Source organism: Coturnix japonica, unplaced genomic scaffold, assembly GCF_054131305.1.
Source record: "Coturnix japonica strain WE unplaced genomic scaffold, WE-NBRP24 Scf045, whole genome shotgun sequence".
In the NCBI taxonomy this organism is placed as follows: Eukaryota; Metazoa; Chordata; class Aves; order Galliformes; family Phasianidae; genus Coturnix; species Coturnix japonica.
The window spans coordinates 164,032-187,404 of NW_028188948.1; the positions used below are offsets into that span (position 1 = coordinate 164,032).

The 23,373-nt window shown below is 43.1% G+C and overlaps 1 protein-coding gene and 1 pseudogene across 6 annotated transcripts in view; one reads left to right on the forward strand and one right to left on the reverse strand.

The window, feature by feature from the left end:
- Positions 1–1,290: 1,290 nt before the first annotated feature.
- Positions 1,291–6,764, reverse strand: LOC146752407 (zinc finger CCCH domain-containing protein 11A-like). Of its 5 annotated transcripts, none has more exons than XM_085531914.1 (8): positions 5,255–6,764; positions 3,871–4,792; positions 3,504–3,591; positions 3,324–3,386; positions 2,996–3,082; positions 2,409–2,705; positions 2,003–2,073; positions 1,291–1,550 (listed from the first exon to the last, which is right to left on the reverse strand). In XM_085531914.1, the coding sequence occupies exons 2-8, from the start codon at positions 3,922–3,924 to the stop codon at positions 1,491–1,493; spliced, it is 720 nt and encodes a 239-aa protein (XP_085388040.1). In that variant the 5' UTR covers positions 3,925–4,792; positions 5,255–6,764; the 3' UTR covers positions 1,291–1,490. The 5 variants fall into 5 exon arrangements, with proteins under 5 accessions (XP_085388040.1, XP_085388038.1, XP_085388042.1 ...); XM_085531912.1 differs by having other exon boundaries at positions 4,968–6,764; XM_085531916.1 differs by having other exon boundaries at positions 3,871–4,061; positions 4,491–6,764.
- Positions 5,960–23,373, forward strand: part of LOC146752408 (kinesin-like protein KIF20B) — a 29,312-nt pseudogene continuing 11,898 nt past the window's right edge. Inside the window, exons 1-15 of the transcript XR_014940630.1 lie at positions 5,960–6,053; positions 9,342–9,376; positions 10,959–11,045; positions 11,168–11,284; positions 11,477–11,615; positions 12,920–13,104; positions 14,488–14,536; positions 15,170–15,363; positions 16,016–16,127; positions 16,580–16,651; positions 17,108–17,254; positions 19,068–19,230; positions 20,387–20,654; positions 21,149–21,210; positions 22,728–23,022. The product of XR_014940630.1 is annotated as a kinesin-like protein KIF20B (transcript). The remainder of the gene's footprint in view (positions 6,054–9,341; positions 9,377–10,958; positions 11,046–11,167; positions 11,285–11,476; positions 11,616–12,919; positions 13,105–14,487; positions 14,537–15,169; positions 15,364–16,015; positions 16,128–16,579; positions 16,652–17,107; positions 17,255–19,067; positions 19,231–20,386; positions 20,655–21,148; positions 21,211–22,727; positions 23,023–23,373) is intronic.

The following is a 23,373-nucleotide window of genomic DNA, read 5'->3' on the forward strand; positions in this document are numbered from 1 at the left end:
GGGTGTCCTGGAAATGGGTGATGCTGAGATGGTGGAGATGCTGAACGCCTTCTTTACTTTGGTTTTCACTTCAAAGACTGCCCCTTGGGACTCCTGGACCCTGGAGGGAAGAGAGAAAGCCTGGGAAATGGAGAGCTTTCCTCTGGGTGAGGACGGGGTGATCTGGGAGCATCTGGGTGGGATCAGTGTGCACAAATCCATAGACTCTGATGGGATGCATCCACATGTGCGGAGGGAGCTGGCAGAGGTAATTGCCAAACTCTGTCATCTTTGACAGGTCTTGGAGAAGAGAAGTGCCTGAAAGCTGGAGGAGAGCCTGTGACTCTGCAGTCTTCAGAAAGGAGCAGGAGGAGGATCTGGTAAACTGCACGGCAGTCAGTTTCACCTCTGTCCCTGGAAAGGTGCTGGAACAGTTTGGTCTGGATGCCTTCTGCGAGCAATTGGAAAGGAAGAAGTTTATCAGCAGTATGCAGCTTGGATTCACCGAGGAAAAGTCATGCTCAACCAACCCTGCAGCCTTCTATAATGGCATCACAGCACAGAGTCCATTTGGAGACCTGTGGCCTGCAGTGTTCCCCAGGGCTTGGTGCTGTGTCTGATCTTGTTCAGTATCTTCACTGATGACCTTGAGGAGGGGATAGTGTCCATGCTCTGTAAGTACGCCTATGATACAAAGCTGGGAAGAATGGCTGGCACACCTGAAGTCTGTGCTGCCATTCAGCAAGACCTGGACAGACTGGAGAGCTGGGCACCAATAAACGTGAAGAGGTTTAACAAAAGCAAGTGCAGAATCTTCAGCCTGGGAAGGAGTAGCAGCAAGTATCAGTACAAGGGCATGGAATGTTGTGTGGGCACCTGGGTGTGCAAAGGAGGCATGGTGGCACACATAGATGCCCATGCACATGGGTAGACAGAAGGACAGGGTTGCACATCAATGTGTGTGCACAGTGTTATTCAAATGGCTGGGGTCATACAAGTATGAGCAGGCATGTGGCTGTGTGCAAGAGAGGAGCTGCCCATGTTTGTGTGCAGGGCTGTGCAATGGAGTGGGGTTGTACAGCTGTGTGCGGGGGCCAGGTCCTGTGTGCCATGGAGCTCCATGGGAAACCTCTATGAGTGCTAGCAACAGCAGGAGCACTTGGAGCACTGCCTGGAAGAACGGTGCTGGGATGGGCTGTGGTGGGCGCCGAAGATGCATAGTGGACCGAAGATGCGTAGATGCTACTCTGGACCAAATGTCGGGCAGCTGCTCATGGAATGCCACTGGACAAATCAGGCTGTGCAGTCTTTGTGAATATGTAATTATGATAGTTTATTGATTGAATGCATTAAAGAAAAAAAAAAAAAGGAAAAAAAAATAAATAAATATAAATAAATAAATAAATAAATAAATAAAAGAAATCCCAGAATGTAGTAAAACATGGAATGCTGAGTTGGGCTGCAACTGAAATGCTGTGCACTGCAGCCGCTGCCTTGTGACGCTTTTCCTCTCAGTCCTTCATGTGCACCTTCTGCATCATCTCTGCAAGGCTGTTCATCTCTGCGAAGAACTGGAAAGAAACAAAGCAAGCGTAGAAGTAGGACAGAAACAATCTAGGGAGATCTCATGAAGAAAGCCTGACCAGTAAACATCCAGAATGGCCCCGTGTGGAACAGCATGTTCCTTTCATTCAGGTCACTGACACTACTTCCCATGACACGTTGTCTATGGTAAGATTCATGCTCTGTCATGGGAAGGTCGTTTCAAAGGTTGCAGTGCCCAACATGGCAAGCTTCTTTATCACAGCAAAACCTTCTGGCTGTTACCAACCACATTGTTCTCAAGCCAGAGGAAGGCGTCCAAGCTCCCCATGGCAGCTCTCACTGACAGTGTCATTTCCTCAAACACACAATTTTTCTATTCCATCGCTTCTCTCAGGATTTTGCCATCTCTTTTATGTCTGACAGATGTAGGCACTGAGACCAACAAGAGAATGCGTGTCTGTGTTCACCAAGGACTCACCTCTGCACGTGCAGCTCTCAAAGAAGCCTTTCTCATTTCCCTTTTCCTTTCTTTTTGTTGTTGTCTTCTTGCTGGAAAGCAAGAATACCAATGAATTCATTTTGTCTACAGCAAAGCTGCAGAAATATGGGTGCCGAGAAAACAAATGGCAGTCCAAAGACAAAGCAAATGGGACTAGGAAGCCTCTCAGTGAGTAACATTTCCAGGGGGAAATACGGAAGAGCATAATGATGTTAATGGAAAGAGATGCGTTTAGGTATTCTGGCACCTCGCTGCCTTTGGACTTTGTAGCCTTCAACTCCTTTCCCCTCCACAGAGAAGGAAAAGGTAAAGCAAGCCCTAAGCAAACTCAATGTGTTTGATAAGGACAGCACTTCACCGGGACGGTGCCACAGCACCTTCTTACCTCTTTGCTTGGAGCTCCGTGGTGGGGTTGGGGCCGGCACACTGCCGGTGCTCTGGCCCCTGGCTCTTTTGTTAGCAGGCAACTGCGCTGCTGCCTGTTGCTCTTCGTCCAAGCCCTTGCGTTTCCCTCCAGCCAGGGTCTTGGAGACAGAGCGGGGGCACACAGCCAGGGAAGGTCTTCTCCCTGAGCTGGGACCTGCTGTTACTGGAAGCCCTCCAGCCTGGAGATGATCTCTCCCAGAAAGCACTTCCTGCACTGCTTTCACGTAGATCATTCCATTTGGCTCACATTGTACATCTGTTATAATCAAGAAAGGAGAAGCAGTTAGACTTCAAGGGAGCCCAAGGCTACTTTCAGTCTGCAGAATGGGCCACAATACTAGGAAATCTCATCTTGAGTGTTCACAGCAGCAGATCTTGGGTGAAGTGTGGGTTTGCATTTCAAATCTGGACAGGGAAGGTACTTGTAAATCCCAGGGACAAAGACCTCAAGCAACATGCAGCAACAACACTCCCAGGAAAGAACAGACAGAAAGCCTGACTAGAACGACACTGAATCAAACCCCGATGCCTGTTGTGCCTCTGTACCTCTCTTGGGTGCCACGTCACAGGCTGCAGTCCTACCCAGACCTGCCGCAAGGCTGCGCTTTGCTGGAAGGCCGCTTGCGTCATCTTCTGGCAGAAAGAAACAAGAAATACTTGAAGAGCATCTCTTGGGAGGAAGATTTGAGCACAGCCAACCACCAACTTCAACTCTCCAAGTGTAGTTCCTACCATTTTCCTTTTTGCTGCTACAGCATGGTGCCATTTCTGCAGTCAGCACAGATCTGCAGTGGGCTTTCTTCACTCTTCCATCACACATGCACCCCTTCATGCAGCCCTATTTAGTGGCAGGTACCCACACCACAGCTCTTACCTGCATGGGCTTTCCGTTTCCCACCTTGCCCAGCACCATTGCATGGACGCACGGGCTCTGTCCCTAAAAGAAGAGATCGTGTGTTGATTTCACAGATGACAGTAGCAGTATTGTCCTGTTAGCCCGTGTCCACCCCCCACTAAAGAAAGACCCTGTTTTACAGACAGAAGAGAAACTCACTTTTGCGTGGCAGTAAAGACAGTCCATCCCCATTGCGTCCCTCTGCGCGCTGAAAGGTGCAGCTGGATGTCTGGCAGCTGCGCCGCCTCTGAAGAGAGAAAGGAAGAAACTCAGGTTGGAACGGGCAGCTGAGAGCTTCCAGATCGTGCCAGAGATGGGATATCAGAGTGCTGAGACATCATTGATCTCTAAGGGAAAATACAGCCTGAGCCCTGCCCGTGCCATTAGCCCAGGCTGTCAGCAGTGAGCTCAGGATCCAACCGCTTACTGAGGTCCCAAAGGACCAGCAGGGCTCCCCCTGCTCCACTCCTTCCCTTTACAAATGGGAACAAAGAAGAAAAGTCAAGCCAAAGGAACCCAGCCATACCTTTCCGCTCACAGAGCAGGCATTGGATCCGCACTTGTCTCCTTGCTGAGACATGATCGCTCAAGTGTCAGAGGAAGCACAAGTTCTCTCACAAGCTCTCTCCACAGGAACTTTCCCTGCTCTTGGAAAGAGCTGGCTTCACTCTTCCTAAGACTGCCTCGATCCTCCAAATCTCCCTGCAAACAGGAACCCTGCAGAAATCATCCACAAGAGAAAAGTCAATGGGAGAAGTATATTCCCAGCTTTGTTCTGCCATGCAATTGAGTCTCTTGTGGAGGAAAAGGTCTGGGAATCAGCTGGCTGCAAGAACGTCCCAGCGCTAGCTGCAGCTTGTGTCTGACTGCCATGGCTTGTGTCAGCAAGTGCTCTTCTCCATCTCCTCAGGAGCTCTGCACCCAGCCATCCGTGTGGTAGTGAGGCACAAGTTGCGCTCTGTTTCCTTATGAATGGTGTTTCATCATCCTCACCAAAACACGGGTTGGAATCTCCACAAGAACCTCTTTCCCCTGGGAACAGCCATGTGGAGGGGCACTGCTGGAGCTGGGGACTTCTCCCCGGCCTAGCATTTCATGTCTGTAGAGACACCTCCCAGCAGCCAGCCAGCACCAAACCCAGCTCACCTGTTGGGCCTGTTCAGCCTAAGCTGCGCTCAGCTCACCAACACAGCACAGCAGTCCTTCGGACAGGCTCTGCCAGGGTGATCTGTTCCACGAAATGCACAGAGCTCAGTCTCCGCGTGCAGCACGCTCGCCAGAGCACCAGCTCTGCTCACCACCTGTGGGACACGTGCTCCTCCCACCGTGCCAACCATTGAGACCTCAGCAATGCTCGCATGACTTCTGCGCTTTCATCATAATGGAAGTGGACGCCTCCTAGATCCGAATTTAAGGAAACCAACGCCAGGGTCAGCCCATGGGGTGATCTGAAGTCAAACAACAGGGAAGTGAAGGTGACTCTTGCGCAGCTGTCATGGTTTTGTAATTTTCATTAAAAACCAGTCAAGACTAATGTGGCCTCATAGTGCTCAATGGAGTCCCAGGGGAGATCGTGGGAAGGAATAGGGGTGCACATCTGTATGCCCCGAGGCTGGTGCTCACCTCTCTGATTGTGGCTTTAGGCTCCAGAGCCGATGTTGACTTCCCTTACTGTGGCTTTATGGCCCAGGGCCAGTGCCGGCCTCATGGGCTGGGGTTTGAGGCCCTTGGACCATTGCTGGCCTCACTGAGTGGGGCTTCTGCCAGTTGGATACAGCTGCTGGCTGAACTGGCCAGGATGGAGCCTTCCCTGTGCAGCCTCCCATGTGCATATCCACCCCAAGAATGGAAGTCCTCCTTCTATATGTACTCCTTTCAACCACAATGTGGAAAGCAAACCATTTAGGCACCTGAAATGCTTCTGCTCCTGCAGTCTGGCAGAAAGCAATGCCCTCTGTTTCATGCCACCTCTGCACAAACTGGAAGGGAATGGGGAGACGTATGTCAGAACCAATGGGACAGGACTTCACTGGATGCAGTTTAAAAGCAAATCACCCCAGCTCTTGGTTGGGCTGTTGCCCTCTATTGCTGGGGATCCCTGACCCCTGGCCACTGGCTTTCCACCCATGCATCCTTCCTTGGAGCCAAGTGTGCCTTTCCCAGCAGCAAGCACCAGGCTGGAGTCAGCACCAAAACCAAAACCTCCTTGCACCTTTCCCGTCCTTCTTTCACACATCGTCTTTTAGTTTCAGAAAATAGGGCCAGACCCCAGTGAAACAAGAGCTCTAGGACAAAGCAGCTGCTTTATTTTCCTCTTTCCCTTTCCTCATCTACACCCCACAGAAAGACCATTTGCCAAGTAAGGGATGCAGTGATCAGGTGTATGAGGGGCAAAGCAAATCAAGCTTAATTTCAAAGGCTTGCCTCTTCCATGTGACTTCCCTGAGGTCTGATACAATCATAGACTCATCTGATACAGTCATAGATTCATAGAATAGCCTGGGTTGAAAAGGACCACAGCGTGCAGGGTCATAAACCACCAGACCAGGCTGCTCAGAGTCACATCCTCCCTGGCCTGGTCCTATCACTATCCACCCTCAGGAGTGGGGACAGAGATGGTTTCAGGGCTGGCTCTGGGAACAGGCCTGATTGCTGCTAGTGAGCGAGCCAAAGGCTTGATGGCGAATCTCCTCTTCCTTCCCAACTGCAGTGAGATTTGACATGACTCCAACCTACACCAGAAGCCTGAGCACTGCAAGTGTTGACAGCGGGCAGTTGCGAAGGAGACGGAGCTCTCTGCAGAGGGAGAGCATTGCCTACAGGTGAGGCTGGAGGCTGTGGGCTGGGATGTGCATGGGGGTGACCCAACGAGAGCCCATTCCCTAACGCCAAAGGGTCGCTGCTTGTTTGTGGCTGCCCGAGAGAGGGATGGGGAGGCCAGGAGCCCCCCAGTTCACAGGGCTGGTCCCTCTCCACGTCTCCAGAGAGCCATGGGACAGCCCATCAGCTGTCTGTGGGGAAGGCTGCATTACAGCCCAGGCTCCTGGCTCAGGCTGGCGGGATGCGGCCCCAAAGCCATCAGCCACTCAGGCAGACCCCTCCCGCTCTGTCCTTTCAGTCTTCTGCCACCCATCGGGGCTGTGCTTGAAGCCCCAAAGCAGCCGATGAGCTGCCAGCTGCAAGGCCAGGAGGGAACAGAGAGCCAAGAAGAGCTGGGCCCAACAGGATGGGTGGACGTATCCAATCTGTTCAATCTGTTCAGACGTGTCCAATCTGTTGATGTTGTTGCTGCAGCCCCTTTGCTGTGTCTGCGGCGGTCTGTAGGGAAAAGGGGGATCAGGTCAGATGAAAGCCCCTTTAGGGCTCATGGCGGGGGCAGTCCCGCTTTGGGTTGGGGGTTGTTGTTGATTATGGGACGGGGGTCTGCTCACATCCCCTGTGAGCCCCTCCCCCCCAACCCCATCCCATAACCCCTGTGACCCCCCCAACCCCATCCCATTCCAGCTCCCTGCAGGTCACACAATGGAGCTGCTGCTGCTGGTCCTGTAGGAGGATGATCCTATGCCCACATCCCCAACATCCTCAGCTTCACCCCGTGAGGTTTTTGGGGTCCACATCCTCAGCTTCACCCCAAGGTTTTGGGGTCCACATCCCCACCGGGTGTCCCCAATGTGTCCACAAGGATTTGGGGTCTCATGTCCCCATAGAACCCCAAGTGTCCCCCCAAGGTTTTGGGGCTCACAACCCTGTTGGATATTGGGGAGGTGGTGCCTGCATGCAGCAGGGCTGGAGTCAGGGAGGTCACAAGTGTCTGACAGGGGTGGTCACCTGTAGCACAATATAGGGTTATACACCCCCCATAACCCCCCACCCTTCTTTTGTGTATATGTTGATGTTATTTAATGGGGGGGTGGGGGTCTTCACTCACCACTCCCCCCCCCCACCCCCCCGAGCAGCACTTCCTCCAGCTCTGCTTTGAATCGCACTTTGGCCGCCCGTTTCCCCACACGCTGCAGCCGTTTCCACACCGAAGCCATCGCAAACCCCCCAAAATAAAGCATTCAAAACAGGACGAACCAGATCATTTTAGAAACAATTACAAGCCAAGTTGCATTTTGGTGTTAAAAACAGCCATAGACTCATAGAATAGCCTGGGTTGAAAAGGACCACAGTGTGCAGGGTTTCCAACCAGCAGACCAGGCTGCCCAGAGCCACATCCAGCCTGGCCTGAAATGCCTCCAGGGATGGAGCATCCACAACCTCCCTGGGCAACCTGTTCCAGTGCGTCACCACCCTCTGTGTGAAAAACATCAACCTAATATCCAACCTAAACTTCCCCGTATCACTTTAAAACCATTCCCCTTGTCCTATCACTGTCCACCCTTGTAAACAGCCATTCCCCTGCCTGTTTATATGCTCCTTTCAAATACTAGAAGCCAACAGTGAGGTTTCCCTGGAACCTTCTCTTCTCCAAGCACAAGCCCAGTTCCCTCAACCTGTCCTCATAGGAAAGGTGCTCCAGCCCTCTGATCATCTTACTGGCCCCCCTTAGCAATATTTGCAATTCTCTTTTGCCTTCCTGCAAGCACACCTGCTTCAGGGCACATTTCATCCCACTGTTAGGCCTTGTAAGAAGCACTATGGCAAGTCCATATGCAGAAAACACTGGCATTCCATTCACTAACAGAGAAACTATTCTGCCCTTGCTCCTGACTCTTGTCCCTGCCTCCTCCTGCACTGGGCAGTGTTTGTGGGCAATGAAAGAAATACCCACATTCTGGAAAATACAGACAAAAAAGAAACAGGCAGAAAAGCGGCACTAATACTTTGTCACTGGTGGGAATCTCCACAGAAAGTGCTGCGCTAAAGGTGTGAGGTTAAGGGATCATCACTGTCACGATAAAAGTCACAGCATGGAAGATTTAGCGATGGCGTGCTGACTAGAAGGAAAAAACAACACTTACCTTGGAGCTTGTTCATTTTCCCTCCTATCATCGGATATCTTATCATCATCTATGTAGCTCTGAGGTTGGCCAAAGCCTGTTGCCATGAGCTTTGCTAAACGCAACAGTGCTGTGGCTCAGAGGTATTACACCGGCACATAGCATAGGAGAACTCCATAACCCAAGTGTCAAGGGAAGAAGAAAGGGGAACTGTTACAATTAATTACGTTCACTAAATTGATAATTGTAGGCTTCTTGTCACACACTACTGCCTACAGCAAAACAGCACAGATGTTGACAACTGTGATTTCTGCATACAAGCAACCACTCGAGCCTGAGCACATTCTCCTGTCTCTTTGCCATTCCTAGAAAGACCCAGAAGAGCTCAGTGTTCTCTTGCTGTTAGTTTACATCCTCCAAGCACTTCCAAAGGCACGCTGCTCTGTAGAAAAAGCTGAGCTGCCCAGAAAGTTTGTGCAGGAAGAAGGCAGCAGTGTCAGTGCACGTCATCCTGGGGGATCTGAAAGCATTTGTGAAGAGAACAGGGAAAGGAGAGGGAAGAGAGCAAAACCAACAGGCACTAGCACTGCTGCCCACAGGGGGCGGGGCTTGAGGCAGGGCCTGTGCCAGAGGGGGGCCTGGCACAGTTAGGGCCAGCTCAGGGCCCAGAGCAGAGGGGGAGCAGGCAGAGGCAGGGCCTTGGGGCCCAGGATGGAGGAGGACCAGGCACAGCTGGGGCCAGCTCAGGGCCCAGAGCAGAGGGGGACCAGGCACAGCTGAGGCCACTGCAGGGCCCAGGTGAGAGGGGAACCCAGCACAGTCGGAGCTGCTTTGGGGCCTGGGCCGGAAGGGGGCCCGGCACAGCCAGGGCCTATCCCCCTTTTTTGCACATATGAAATGCTCCCAGCTGTGCTGCACAGCAGAACATCTTTCAATGGAGATGAAAGCCTGTGAAATGAAAGAATCCTTTCTTATTTCTTTCACATTTGTGTTTGTTGACTGCAGTTCCAACCAGGTGGAATCGCAGTGTCTTGCAAGTGACACCTGGAAGCAGGTACAGACTGGAGACACAGCACCCTCAATGTCCAGGTGAGTAACAGCAGCCAAGGAGGCCTTTGGGCTCTGCAGGGTCCAAGTGTGGAGCATTACACACAGGAACAGCTGAGTATAAAGACAGTGGCAGAGCTGCAGAGCTTGCCATAGTAGGGAGGCACAGTGGCTCAGCTCATTTCCCACAGTAACACAGGAAATAAGAGCCATGAGGGAAATGCAGATGCCTTCTGCCCCCATCAGAGGGGAGGAATGAGCTGCACTTCCACAGAGACATTCCTCTCACAGCCACTCACACCTCAGGTGTGGAGGGATGAGCTGGGGCTGCTGGTGGCAGCTGTGGAACACTGCCATCTGTGGTGCTCCATCCTACCTTGGAGGTGGGCATGTAGAGCTGAGGACCTTTGTCACTGCACAAATGACTGCAAGCAGAGATGTAGCAGAGGGAACATAAAGCATTTAATAACTTATACAAAGCAATGAGTAATAGAAATGACAATATTTCCAACCAAATATCCCCCATCCTAGCAGTCATATCTGATCTCTACAATCCCACCCAAACAATTTCCCAGCCCCCTCCAATTCCTCCTCACTATCCCACCCCTGAATTTCCTTCCCCCAATTCCCACACAGTAATTGCCCACACTAATTACCAGCATGCAGGGCATAGAGAACACCTGTTCCTTGTGTGCAGACACCTGAAAAAAAGAAGTGTCAGGGAACTGGAGGTCTGTAGCAGGTTGTGGAGGCTCTGCATAGAACGTAACCCCAGACCACAACCCCATCAGCTGCTGGGGCAGCATCATCCCTGTCATTGGGGGATGTTGCCAGTGGTGGACAGGGACACAGGGAGAAGCCACACCTTGGTGTAGCTCTGATCTGCTCATGTCCAGTCCAATCCTCTATAGCACTTTCCATCTTCTGTCCTTTGTTCTTAACCGTATCCTTCCTTCTCTTCTGCTCTTTTCCTTTCTTTTAGGTGTCTTACCTGTATCTGCTTTTCCCCTCTTCTGTTCTTTTACTGCTCTGGTCAGCATCCAGTGTCTGCACCACAACTCTAGGTTTTGGGATGGAGAAAGGTACACGGGGCATAGATTTGTACAAGAAAAGCTCTCTTGCTATGCCCAACAGGTGACAAAAAGGGGCCCTCAGGACCACAAAGGCAGCTTGTTTCTCCAAAAATAAATAAACTTAATTCTTTTCTTTATAAGAAGCATTAGAATCTTACAGAGGAGATGAAAATCATCTTCACTATGCTTTTAGACTGTACATAGACTAGACCAAGATGTGTGGTGTTGCTTTGATACCTTATGAGGAGCACCGGTATCAGTGGATGAAGCTAACATTGTCTCAGAAGCACAATAATGGAGTACTTTTGTTCATAGTTGGCCTGAATGCAGTACAGGAGTGTGTTGCAGTAGTACTTGTTTTGAAATTCTAGGCTCTGACAAAGAAGTTTAGCAGGGTCCAAAGCACTTGTGAAAACAGTAAAATATTATTACTTCCTGTGTTAACAAATGAGTCTGTTACAATAGGATGATGAAAATAATACTGCTTTAATGTGCTAATCATCAAACAGAGGATCTAGTCAGATTTCTAACTTCCAGCTCTTTAATTTTAGAGGTCTAGTTTGGAGCCTAGGGGACGCATACAAGTTTGCCTGCGTATTAAACCCTTTACGGCACGGGAGAGAGCAAATGGATCGCAGGTAAGGCATTTATTTAATCATAAACAAAAAAACAACCCTTAAAGTATATATGTTTTCTTTCCTGTAAGATGACCTTTTAAAACTTTTTTCATGCCTGCATTACTTGTGCTTCCTTGTAATAGGGATGTGTTTCACTTGAGGACTCAACAAGCATCATACTGAAGTCCCCTAAGAGCTCATTGGGAAGAATGAGCAATAAAACTTTAGGACAGACAACACAGAAGTTCACCTTTTCACGGGTAAATTAATTGTCTTTAAATGATATTAAGTTATTTGTGGAAAAAGTTGCTTGTCTTCTGTTACTTCATATAAAGCAAACAAGTTTTTCTTAACTGTCTTTAGAATTATCAACGTGTATCTGACTCCTTACAAGTACTTAAATATTGCTTAAACAAAATAAAGAGATTAACCAGCTTCTTGGTAACATTCAGGTGTTTGGACCTGAAGCAACTCAAGAAGAATTCTTTGAAGGTACTGTGAAGCAACCAGTGAAAGAGTTCTTAGAAGGATGTAATTGCCTTGTTTTTACGTATGGCGTTACAAATGCTGGGAAAACTTACACATTCCAAGGTATGAGCAGAAATGCTTTTTCCTTGAATTAATTTCTTAAAGTGAGAACTACTTCTAGAAGAGAGAGATGTTATGACTTCTTACCTAGTTACTCAACAGGCCTTGTACGTTGCCTTCTTTTGAATACTAGTAGCCTTGAAAAGTCGTCTTCTTCCATAACAAATATTACTAAATTTACAAGTGTGTAAGACAGCATACACTACAATAACTTTGGTTTTTGTTCCTACTATAAATGCGTGCATCTTAAATGCTGTTCTTTATTTGAAGGCAAAGTATGTCTGAGTTTGTTTGATTTATTGTAGGCAGAAATTAAACATTCTGAAACATTTGATCAAGGTATTTCAATCTTTTTTCAAATTTCTGATTTTAGTAATAACAGCAGCATAGAAGATTGTGTTCCCTGAGCTTTAGTAGTACAGAAATAATACATCAATCTCCTTTCTGGCTGGGAGCAGTTGTTTTTTATGTTTAATATTGTCATAACAAATGAAACGATTGGGTTCACAGGAAACAAATTCCCCTTATTTCTGTTATTTAGTGTTCTGTTACTATGTATTTCCAATAGTTTTATATGCGTGGAGCTGAAGACTTTCCCATAGTAATACCTTTTTAGGACTTAAATATTAAGAATCAACAGGGTAGTATGTTCAAAAATTATCTTTCTATGCACCTTCCATACAGCACTATAGAAATTCTTCTGCGTATTGTCCTCTCTTGTGTTCATGACTGACTTTAAAACACTGAAGCTTGCTTGGTATTTAGTGACAGTGGAAAAACTAAGGCGTGAAGTAGGCAAGATGTGGAGGTAGTTGTGTGCTCCAAGAAAAGGCAATGGGAAAGGAGCTGAGTTACTTTAACAGTTTTTATGAGACTTGTAGATATTTCTAAATAGGGTTTGTGGGACGAACGGGATGTTGTAGCAGAGACATCACTCTGGTTGTTATTTCAGGGTTGTTTCAGAGCGGGAAGGGAGCCTGGTAAACAGTTGAAAATCTGCACGTCTGTTAAATGTGGGAGTTTGCTGTGGGTTATTTTTTCTTCTTAAGGCTAAGCTTATGCAGAATATTCTGGCTGTTTTAAAGTGATGCCCTGTAATGTCTAAGGAATGGGATGTGAGCTGTTGCTTAAAGCCAGTATTTTTCAGGGAACAGTCTAGTAACACTGCAAACATTGCTTCAGACTGTAACTGGCCTCTAAATTCTTTGTGTATACTTTGAGATTAGAATCAGTTATCTTTGTCTTCATTTATGTTTATATGTTGCTTACAATAGTAACCTGGCCCTTCTTTTGTGTATTGCTTACAGGGACAGAAGATGATGTTGGTATTTTGCCAAGGACGATGGATATGTTGTTTAAAACTGTTGGAGGAAGGCTATCCACAAAAATGGATCTGAAACCTATTCGGTGGAGAGATTACGTAAAACTGACTAATGACAAAGTGAGAGAAGAAATTGCTCTTAAAAATTTGTTGCTTCATCTGACAAAAGAGGTAGGAAACTACTTTATAAAGAAATGATGAGTACATGCATCTTGTGATAGTTCAGTGTTATCCTTTCCATTCTGTAATGAAAGAGGGTTCTGTATTTACACACAGTTTTCTATTTGTCTTTCTGTTCTTGCTGAAAAAGAATGAAGCATCTTATTAGTGGTGTGCTACACCACACTGGGGTATTTTAGTTGTGGAGTATGTTAACTTGGTCTTACTGATGAGGTGGTTAAGTGTGGACTTCACAGTGTGAAAGGCAGGTGGCAGTAAAATTCCTTCTGAATTATTTCAAGAGCACAGCTGAGTATGAAGTCTGGCTCCAATGATCTTTAAGTATTTCGGGGAAAAACAACACCTGTCTTCTACATGAACCAAAGATGTGTAAAACTGTTCTAGGTTTAGTGAGTATGTGGAAAGAAAATGCAGTGAACAGCTATATGCTGATCTCATCCTACTCCATTAGAGAGTTAAGATGTGGTCGTGCGATATAGGTGCCTCCTCTAGTTTCAAGACCCGTGTTCCTAGGTAAAATACTTGACCTTATAAGCTAAGTAGGTACAAGCTTTGCTGACTATACAAAGCCAGATCTGGGTGAGTGTCATGTAGATGAAAACTTCTATGTTAAAAGTTTTACTTCTAAGCATACTGTATCTGGTAGGTGAGATTACTCCTCTTCAGTAGATGAGAATTTCTTTCTACTTTTGTGCTCTATAAAAAAGCAACACAACCTGAAGCCTGGGAACTGAGTATACATCTATGAACATCATGAGATCTACATGTTGGGAGCTATTCTGTATTTTCTATGACCAAACTACTTAAAAATATTATATTTACAAAATTTAGTCATAACTTCATTTGTGTAACACTTTGATAGCCTGAGTTAAGAAATAATAAGCTGCTTATCTACATTAAGTGATCAAGTATTCTACCTTAACTTCCTTTTCTGAGAGTTGACCTAATAAGCCATAGGATATGGAAGTCCTGAATTAAGAAAATCCCAATAAGAAAAATATTTCAGGAGTCCAAGATTCATGAAGGGTAAAATGCAGATTATAAATGGGCTATTGAAAATCATCTTATTAAATAACTCCTTTTCCTGTTGGGGATTCTCTCCCTATTTGTTCTTTTTCTTTCTGAATCAGGAAGCTGAAATGCATCAGATCTTATAGTAAAGGAATTGTCAGAAATGAGTAGTAAGGTGAAACCAGTCAAAATGTGTAGCCAGGATTTTTGTGTTGGCACCTTGGAACTATACTGTATTGTTTTCTGGTAGAGCAATACAGCTGCTTTTAAAATAAATAAATAAATAAATAAATAAAAGCAACCAGTGGTGTATTGGTGCTGTACATCAATAATAAATCCTAAAGTCTCTGTTTTCTTTTGTAGGTAGACCATCACAACAGCACTAATGACAAATCCCCATCTGATTCTAAGGGTATGTTTTATATTAAACAGTAGCAATTAGAAAAGCTTCTGTAAGGTCAACGACTGGCTTTTTTGGCTAATGCTGATAATAAAAGGATTATTTAGCTTTTATTTGTAACAGAACGGAATAATGGGCAGGACATCTGGGCAGAAAACAGAAGGAATAAAATGGCTAGGAGACTACTGGGACATCTATCATAACCTGGTTTTATGAGGTGAAAGTAAAACAAAGAAAAAGAGTATGATTTGTGATAAGATCCCTAGTGGTTTTCCGACAGGCCTTTAGGGCACTTAAGAACTCACTAAATACTTTTTTTTCCCTAAAAAGTCAGAACGAAGTGTCCTTACTAGTTCAGTTCTCTATATTGTAAAGACTGAAGAGTTCTGAATATTTCTAACCCAACTATAGATGTTAGATTGGGTTTTGGAAGTGAAAAAGCAAGCTTTATAGCAGGCGTGTCTTTGCAAATGTGTAGGGCACGCGTCTTGACTTCCAGATACTTGGTGTTTGTATGAGAGGTGGGGATTCTTTGTGTTTATGTTCTGGGAAAAGTTTTAAGCTGTAAGCTTAACTATTACTTATTTTTAAATGCAGCTAGTTTTACTGTCTCTACATTGACTTGTAATATTTTCTACTTTGCAGGTGCAGAAAATCTCTCAGAAGGATCAGACCAACTTAGCAGATTATCTATAGATGATTTTGTGAAGTTCTCTGGGTTTCATTTTTTGAGATTTACAATGAATGTTTTTATGATTTACTGGCTCCTTTATCAAATGACAGAAAAAAAAGGACACTTCGCCTTGCTCAAGACGTCAAGGGATATTCTTACGTAAAAGGTAACTAGAATACTTTGCAAACTGCCAAGCTTGTCATGGAATAGTGTAACATGTTTCTTCTGAGATAGAAAACTCTTAAATGTGTTCAGTGTAGCTCTAGAAGTGTCTGCTTGAATGTGAAGGCAACAAGCTACATGTACGTATCTGCATCTTCAACAGTATTCTCCTTATTCCTGTACTTTGCCCATAAAGCCTGTGTGAACTCCACTGCCTTCATCATCCTTGAAAATGAGAGCCATACAGTCGTTATAATGCAGACAGAATCCAGATAACCCATCCCCAATAAAAACTACAAGCTAAAACAAAAAACTTCTCAGATTGACTTCTGCACCAATGAATACAAACTTTCGGCTTCTGTAGTTTAAGAACTTAGCTTTTGTACTTTCAGTACTAAGGCTGCTTGCTTAATTTGGATGGAACATACTTTAGTATACTGGTAGGATAAACTGTTGTGCTATACTATACCTTGCCCTTTTCTGTGGGAGGAAGAATCTTAGTCTTATCTGCCATCAGCTTGTCGTATGTTTGAGGCAGAGTTAATGAAGTATTTTATTGTCTTAACTAAATGTTCTTAGTTTGTATACCTTATTTCTTGTTCACTTTCTCTTTTGCTAGCAAAGCTTGCAAAAATCACTTTTCCTTCTTTTGAAAGGTTTGCAGTGGGTTCAGATTTCTGATTCTAAAGAAGCTTTCAGACTTTTTAAACTGGGACAGAAACACCAGAGTTTTGCAAGCACAAAGCTAAATACTTGCTCCAGCTGAAGGTGGGAAACTTTCACTAACATTGGGTGTAACATAGTGTGGGGAAGAGGGATGAATGAAAATATTGTTTATGGCTTTTTTTCGGGGAAGAGGCTTTAAAAAGGCTTGATATCTAGTGTTCCATGTGATATTTTGTGACAGTTTGTGATTCTAGTGCTTTGAACTAGAAGGATTAGTCCTTCAAGCAGATAAGTGCATACAAAAGCTAAGTGTTTTATCAAAAACTCTCAACAAAACAACTAAGCCTTCTTCCATGTAAGTAATGGTGGTTCATGAGGGGGAAGAAAAGCAAAATAAACCAAGACGGAATGTCTCTTTAAAAGGTTTAATGCATCTAGTAGAATTATTGTTAATTGAATCTGGAATAAATCCAGCAGTGTTTTGAACAGATGTTACAGATTTTAGAAAATGTGTGTATTTCTGGCTATTGACCTTGCTTCATTTCTCCTTTTAGCCACAGTATATTTACAATTAAGGTACTAAGAATTGAAGACCTTGAAATGCCACGAGTGACACGAGTCAATGAGTAAGTTCAGAGCAGAGTTCCCTTCTTCTTTTAGGATGAAATTGTCAGTTACTTTCAGTATTGATGTATTGATATTGGGCTACGGACACTAGGTTCCCTGATACAGCCTCCTGTATGAGTGGTGGTTCCCCATTTCCTGTCATTATGCAGTACTAAACCATCAAGTTGTAATGCTGTTCTATATCTTGTGCCCACTGTTCCACACAGTGTTCCTTTATCCTTCTCACTCAACTTCTGAACTAAATCCTCAGAAGGAAGAATATGGCAGAAAAATGGAAGCTGTGTTGGAAAAGAGTTTGGCAGGAAGTAGTGTGCAACTTCACTAGGAAAGCAACATTAAAAAGCATGAAAGGGTTCAAGAAATTGTTCCTCTAGGAGGAGTGGTTGTGTTGGAAATGATAAATAATCAATGTACATTCAAAGGCAAGAAAACTTAATTTTCTTATCTGCCTTCAGATTATCACTGTGTGATCTTGCTAGTTCAGAAAGGAATACCAAGACGTGCAATGAAGGTGACAGACTGAAAGAGAGTGGAAATATCAATGCATCTCTCCTAACTCTAAGCAAGTGTATTAGTGCACTCAAGATCAGTCAGCAGTCAAAGTAAGTCCTTGTACAAACTGTAAACTAGTTGTAGATTTCAGATATCATGTACAATGTTTAAACTATTGTTTAAAATGCAGAGTACGAAACTATGTTATGAGTGAAAACTATCTGTAGGCTTCTGCAGATGTGTGAAGACTTAATGATCTAAGAAAGTGATCTATAAACTTGCCTTCTTTTTGTTGTTGTTTTTTGTTTGTTTGTTTGTTTTTTCAAATAAAACCATTCTAGTTCTAAATTTCTGAATGTGTTATCATAGACTTAAGCAAATTAGCGTTGTGGTTTTTTTTTTTTTTTTTTTTTTCTGGCCTTGCCTTCTCAAACAAGTCCTGGGGGAGATTATAAAATTTGTTTTCACTATTTTCACTTTAAATGTGTGAAGTGTTAGACCTTTTCCTCCTTTGTTAGTTAGTTGCATTTATCATTTAGTTCTGCTGTAACAGTTTTCCTCAGGGATATTGCTGTGCTTTGTCCTAGCCAAGAGACATGGTCAGAATATATATATTATATATATATAATTTGGAAAAGAAAAATTATATATAGATATATATAATTACATATATACATATAGATATATATAATTACATATATACATATATATATATATATTTTTTTCCAAACCTTGATGCAACTTCATCATTCTTTCTGATCTAGCTAACCAAATTCAGAGAGAAGAAAGCCTGCTTGCTACTTCTGTCTGAGGTTGTGCTCTAAATGAGTGCAGACAGAGCTTTCTGTATTTTAAACAATGTAGTATTTATTTACAGTCACAGCTGGATATAATTGCAGAATTCTCTGCTGATTCTCATTTGAAGGTGTCTTTCTGTCCCAAAGATTAGGTGAGCTCTGTGTTCATGAAATGCCACACTGTGCCTGGTAGCCTATTCAAATTCTGTTATGCTTAAAAGTAGATGAAAATAGGCCTTGCTACTGGATTAGTCTCTGATCTGTCTGTCCTTTCTAGGGAAGAAGGATTCCTTAAAATTAGCTGCTGCTTAAAGTGCTTTGATTTATTCAGAACTGTTTTATTTGTTGGTCCTGATCACTTGAAATTTTAACAATATGGGGGAAATGTAGTGATGACTTTGATAGTAATTTTCTTTAAAATAAGAACTCATTTACCACTCCTGCACTAAAGCTACTTATGGGTCACGTGTGTTGTGACAGGAGCGTAGCTATGTGAAGCTTTTAGCTCTGTTTGCAGAATTCAGTAGCTGTAAAGAGTCCAGCAGGTAACCTCACTAGAGAACAGTGTGTTTAGTCACGCTTTAGGAGTTCTCTCCTAATTTTCTGTACATCACCAGCTGTTTGATTCAGTGGCTTAACCTTGGTTTAGGAAACACCAGAGATGTTGTGATAAGTATATGCTTCTTTATTTCCAAAGTATTTACTATCGTCCTTTCCTAGAGACAATATACTGAGAGAGTGGTTATCTCTGATTCTGTTGGGTACTGTTTTCTTAGAAGTAGATAGGTCAGTTTGCCAGATGTGGTAAGGGAAAGAGAAAGGTGAGAGAGAATTTAAGCTAACGTGAGGCTGTATGACCTATCTTAGGCTGGATGTTGAATGTACTTTTTGTTTTAAATGTTCTCGTGGGTTGTCTAAGAAGATAATGGCTGCATAGTAGCTGGAACAATCATACAACCTGACTGCAAACTAGCAAAAAGATTAAATTCAAAACAACCCACAACTCAAAATGATTTAAAGACTAGTGCAGTTATTAATGTGTTGTCTTCCACTTGGATAGCTCTCACATTGAAATGAAGCTGTTAACTTCTGCTAATGGGATTTGTTGTGGTTTTTGTCTTCAAAGGGTGCAGCAGTACATACCGTTTAGTGAAAGTAAGTTAACACACTTTCTTCAGGGATTCTTCAGTGGAAAAGGGAAGATACACATGTTAGCAAACATCAGCCAGTGTGCTTCAACCTATGAAGAAACACTCAATGTGCTAAGATTCTCAGCTATTGCACAAAAAGTGAGTATGTTGTAGTCTATTTTGTTGATCAGTACTTATGATTTGCATTTAAAGAAAAAATTCTGTTCTTCTAAGAATATGAATCTATTTGTGTAGTATCTGTAGTGAATCTGGGTGTTTGTCTCCATACAGCAGTCAGGTTTTTTAATTTAGTGTTTTAGTTGAGCTTAATTTTCCTACAGAGTTTTCTAAAAATCTCTACTGGGGTCTTTGTGTTTCTTTGGGGCGTGAGGGCAGAAGCATCTTCTGAAAATCTCATTCCTAAAAAGTATTCAACCTAACAAGAAGCAACTTGTTACATCTGGAGGAGATTTTATGCTATTTACTTAATTTTTCTCTCTTCTCAAAATATGATCCCATGTAGGAAAGCAAATCCAGCTACCCCATATGTTGCTGCTGTTGTAATTTTGAATATTGTCCAGTTCAAGTGTTGACAAAAGAAGTGGAGCAGTAAAGAGTTTGAAAAGCTGTGTTATGGCCATCAGATGCTTCAGTGGGAAAGTGGGGGTTAAGCGGAATGGGTAGGAGTGAGTGCTATGATATAACACTGAAGAAGTTAAGCTGTCAGATCAGTGCTACAGTCTTGATGGAAAACTTTGAAGTGCTGAGAGTTTGTGTTTGAAGCACAATTGATGGATGTGTGCCCTTGGATTGTGGCCTTATCTGAAAGAGGTTAAGTGTGAAAGTAGAGGGAGCAGCCTATGAGGGTGATGTGGCGCTGCAAGACAAAGAACTGAAAAGATGATGATCAGTTGCACTGAATGCAACTGGAAAGTCAAAACATAAAAAAAGCAGAAATCTATGGCTGCATGAAGTGGCAGTTCTTGTACATTGTTTGCCTAGTGAAACTCTTGAGGTTAAAAGCAGGATTGGAGTCTGCAATAACTCTTTTGTACTTTCTTGAAAACTGGTTTAAGTAGTGACCAAACATCAAATACTATAAAATATATTAGCTGTTACTAGAATGCCACTTATCTTCCCCCCATATGAATCACTGTCATGTTGTATGTGAATTTGTGAGGTGGGTTTTGAAGCTGAAATTAAAAACTTCTTGTATGGCTGTCTTCATAGTGGCTATCCAGACTATCTGTAGAAATAACAGCTATTATGTAGTCAGCTATTCACCAGTTTTAACTGATTATAAATTACGTTTCAGGGTGGAGAACATAGCATAGTGCCTGACACCTGTGTTGATCCTGAGGGCATTCTTGATTCTGTGCATTATGATGTCATGGATATTAAAGAGCAAGCTGAGGCAGCACATAGTTCCATTGTATCCCTGGGGGACCCAAAGGAAGATATTGGCTGGTTTGAAAAGCAGCTGGAGAAAACTAACTTTGAACTGATGGAGACCAAAGAAGAGCTAACAGAGAAAAACACCAAACTACTTAAAACTGAAGAAGAGCTGATGCAGAAGAGCAAAGGTGAGTTATGCGATGTGAAAGGTAGAAGACAGAAATAGTTCATTAATCTAAAATAGAAATAACCAGTTTGAGTAGGAATTAGAGGAGATGTTCTACCTTTGGAACCATAGCCTGTAGATAAATGATAGTTTGTTCCTTGTGTATATTCAGGTTCAGCAATTCCACGGTTTTTGGTTATTTCTTTTCTTTTTTCCCCCTCTCCTTTAAACTGCAACTAGCAGCTTTACGCTTTCGTAAGTATGGGGTTAAATGTCTATATCTTGATTTTTACTTTTATATTGTAATCTCTACTCTTCTTTATGTCTTGTTGATGCAATGTTTTCATTCCAAGAAATATAGAAAACTTTTGAATCACTCCCAATAAGTGAAGACCACATGCAAATTAATTAATCTGTTCAAAAGCTACCTAAACGTTAGAATATCTGGAAAAATTGATTACTTAATAAACTATCTATTGGCTACTTATGTAATACAACCTTTTCTGTGTGTTACAGACTTTGAAATGCAGATGATTAAATTAGATGAGTCTGTTGAGCAACTTAAAGAAGCAACTGAGGTAACTTTATCAAGATGTTGTGTAAAATTGTTTTAATTAATTAATTAATTAATAGCAACTTGTGGTAGCTTAAAATGCTATTCCAGTAGGCTCAATTAATAGATTTCTTACCGAGCTTAGCTTAACTGAATTTGCCTTTAATGCATTGTGTAATTAAGCTACTTAACACTACATTAGAAACTGATGACTGAATTTTTTTTATTTTTTATTTCCAATCTCAATCAAGGTGCAGAAAGATGACATTATTACAGAGCTACAAGACTTAAAATCTCATTTAGAAGAAAAAGTAAAAGATTATGTGAGTTTTACACATCTCCGTATCCTTATACAAAAAAAGAAAAACACTAATTCTATGCTTGTAATCAACACATTTTTGGAAAACTGATTTTCTGTATGTAGCTGGTACTCGCTTGAAATTGTAAACAATTCAAATTTATCTGAAGGTAGTTGTTGTTAACACAAACAACAAAAATATCAGCGTGTTCCACTAACTCCTGCCTCACACTCCTACATCAGAGGAAGAGCAACAGTAAAAGTATGTTGAGTAGAGTTGGAAGTACAAGTATGAATGGTCAGAATATCTCCACGTTCTATGCAGTCCATAAAACTTTATCCTGACTAATGTACTGCGAGCTACTGAATATGTGAAGACTAGCTTGATTAAGTATGTGTGCATACCACTTCTGGTGGTTTTTGTTCATTTTTTGATGTTTGGTAGCCTGAAGTAGCTCTGAAAACATTTATAGTTAATTCTGTCACTCAGATCTCTAACCTTGTAAGCTTAGCAACTTGACCCTTCTAAATCTTTGACTGTCTGCATCACTGCAACTTAGTATTTCCATGGTATTAAAGCTGACTGTGATGAGTAGTCATGTCCTCACCTATTACTTCTTCCAAGAACAAGGCTCCAACTCTATCTGTGAGATTGTGTGGCCTGAACACTTCTGAGGCTTTTCTTTTCATAAGCTACTAAAGATGAATAATCAGTCCTTGGCAGTGCCAGCATGGCTTAACAATCGTCATCTTGTAAGTAAGGAAGCTTCACTTGTGGTCAAGGACACAATCTAAAATATGCGTGACAGAGCTGACTAAGCTTTAAGGTTGGATTATATCTGTCACGATGAAAGTGATTTTAGCAGCTTAGCAGAAGTGTGATGTGATGAACTTGTATGAGAGCTGACCATTTGCTCTTTGACCATGTTTGTAATTTTGTTGACTTCTTGGAAACAGGAAATTCTTTGATAAACTGGTAAACTCTTGATTGTGTGCAAGTCTTTTACTTTGTAACCTGCTAGGCTCTTGCTTTCCCTTGTATACTCTACCGAGTATTGCACTTGTCATTATCTGAAGGTGTACTTGTTCTGTCTGCTATTGAGATTTGTAACTGATGTCTATAGAGTCACCGGGTAAATATTTTAGCTGTATGGTTTTGTGTAAATATTTGCCTACAGAAGATTACTGAGACTTAAGTGCTCCTTTTGTTAAGCTTCAATGTAACTGATCTTATATCAATACAGGAAAAGACTACCTACCATTTAACTACCATTAAAGCAGAACCGGCAGAAGAGAACACTAATAAAGGAACTGAAAGCAGCCAATCTTCAGTGCTTTCAGTTAAAGCACTGAAACAAGAGAAAACTGAGTTGGAAGTGGGAAGAAAGCACAGTACTGACGAGGATAAGCCTACTGTGGAAGAGCCACCTCCAAAGAAAGGTACAGTTTCTTCCATCGTTGAACAGGGTGTCTTCCAAAACAATAAATTGCTTCCTATTCCGGATAGGAAGCAAAAGGCTGTGAAGCGCGTACCTTATGGTATAAGGAGAAAAGCCACTGTGTTAAACTGTAAATAGAAGTAACTGTTCTGTAAATATCCCTTTTTCAGAAGGTCCTATGCTGTTCATTTTTGAATGCTTAAGAATAAAAGGTTTTTGCACTATTTTTTTCCTTTTTGCTGCTTTTTCCTCATCTGTTGATGCACTTGCAGATTTGGTAATAGTTTTAAAGCAGTTTCTTTAGGATTGTTTCAACTGCTGTTGCTGATCTTCTGAGTAGCATCAGCTGCTCAAGTGCTTTTTTTTGTTTGTTTGTTTTGTTTTACCTGAAGCAACTATCAAAATTGTTGACGACCTGCCAATTGCTCGCTCATGGGCAATATTTGAGCAA

What these genes read in the sequence shown, in the direction of transcription:
- LOC146752407 (XM_085531914.1), bottom strand. Translation starts at nt 3,924, where the DNA reads ATGTCTCAGCAAGGAGACAAGTGCGGATCCAATGCCTGCTCTGTGAGC. An exon ending in GTCTTTACTGCCACGCAAAA is followed by an intron (nt 3,387 to 3,503) that starts GTGAGTTTCTCT and finishes CTCTTCTTTTAG; the next exon opens with GGACAGAGCCCGTGCGTCCA. An exon ending in GAAACGGAAAGCCCATGCAG is followed by an intron (nt 3,083 to 3,323) that starts GTAAGAGCTGTG and finishes TCTTTCTGCCAG; the next exon opens with AAGATGACGCAAGCGGCCTT.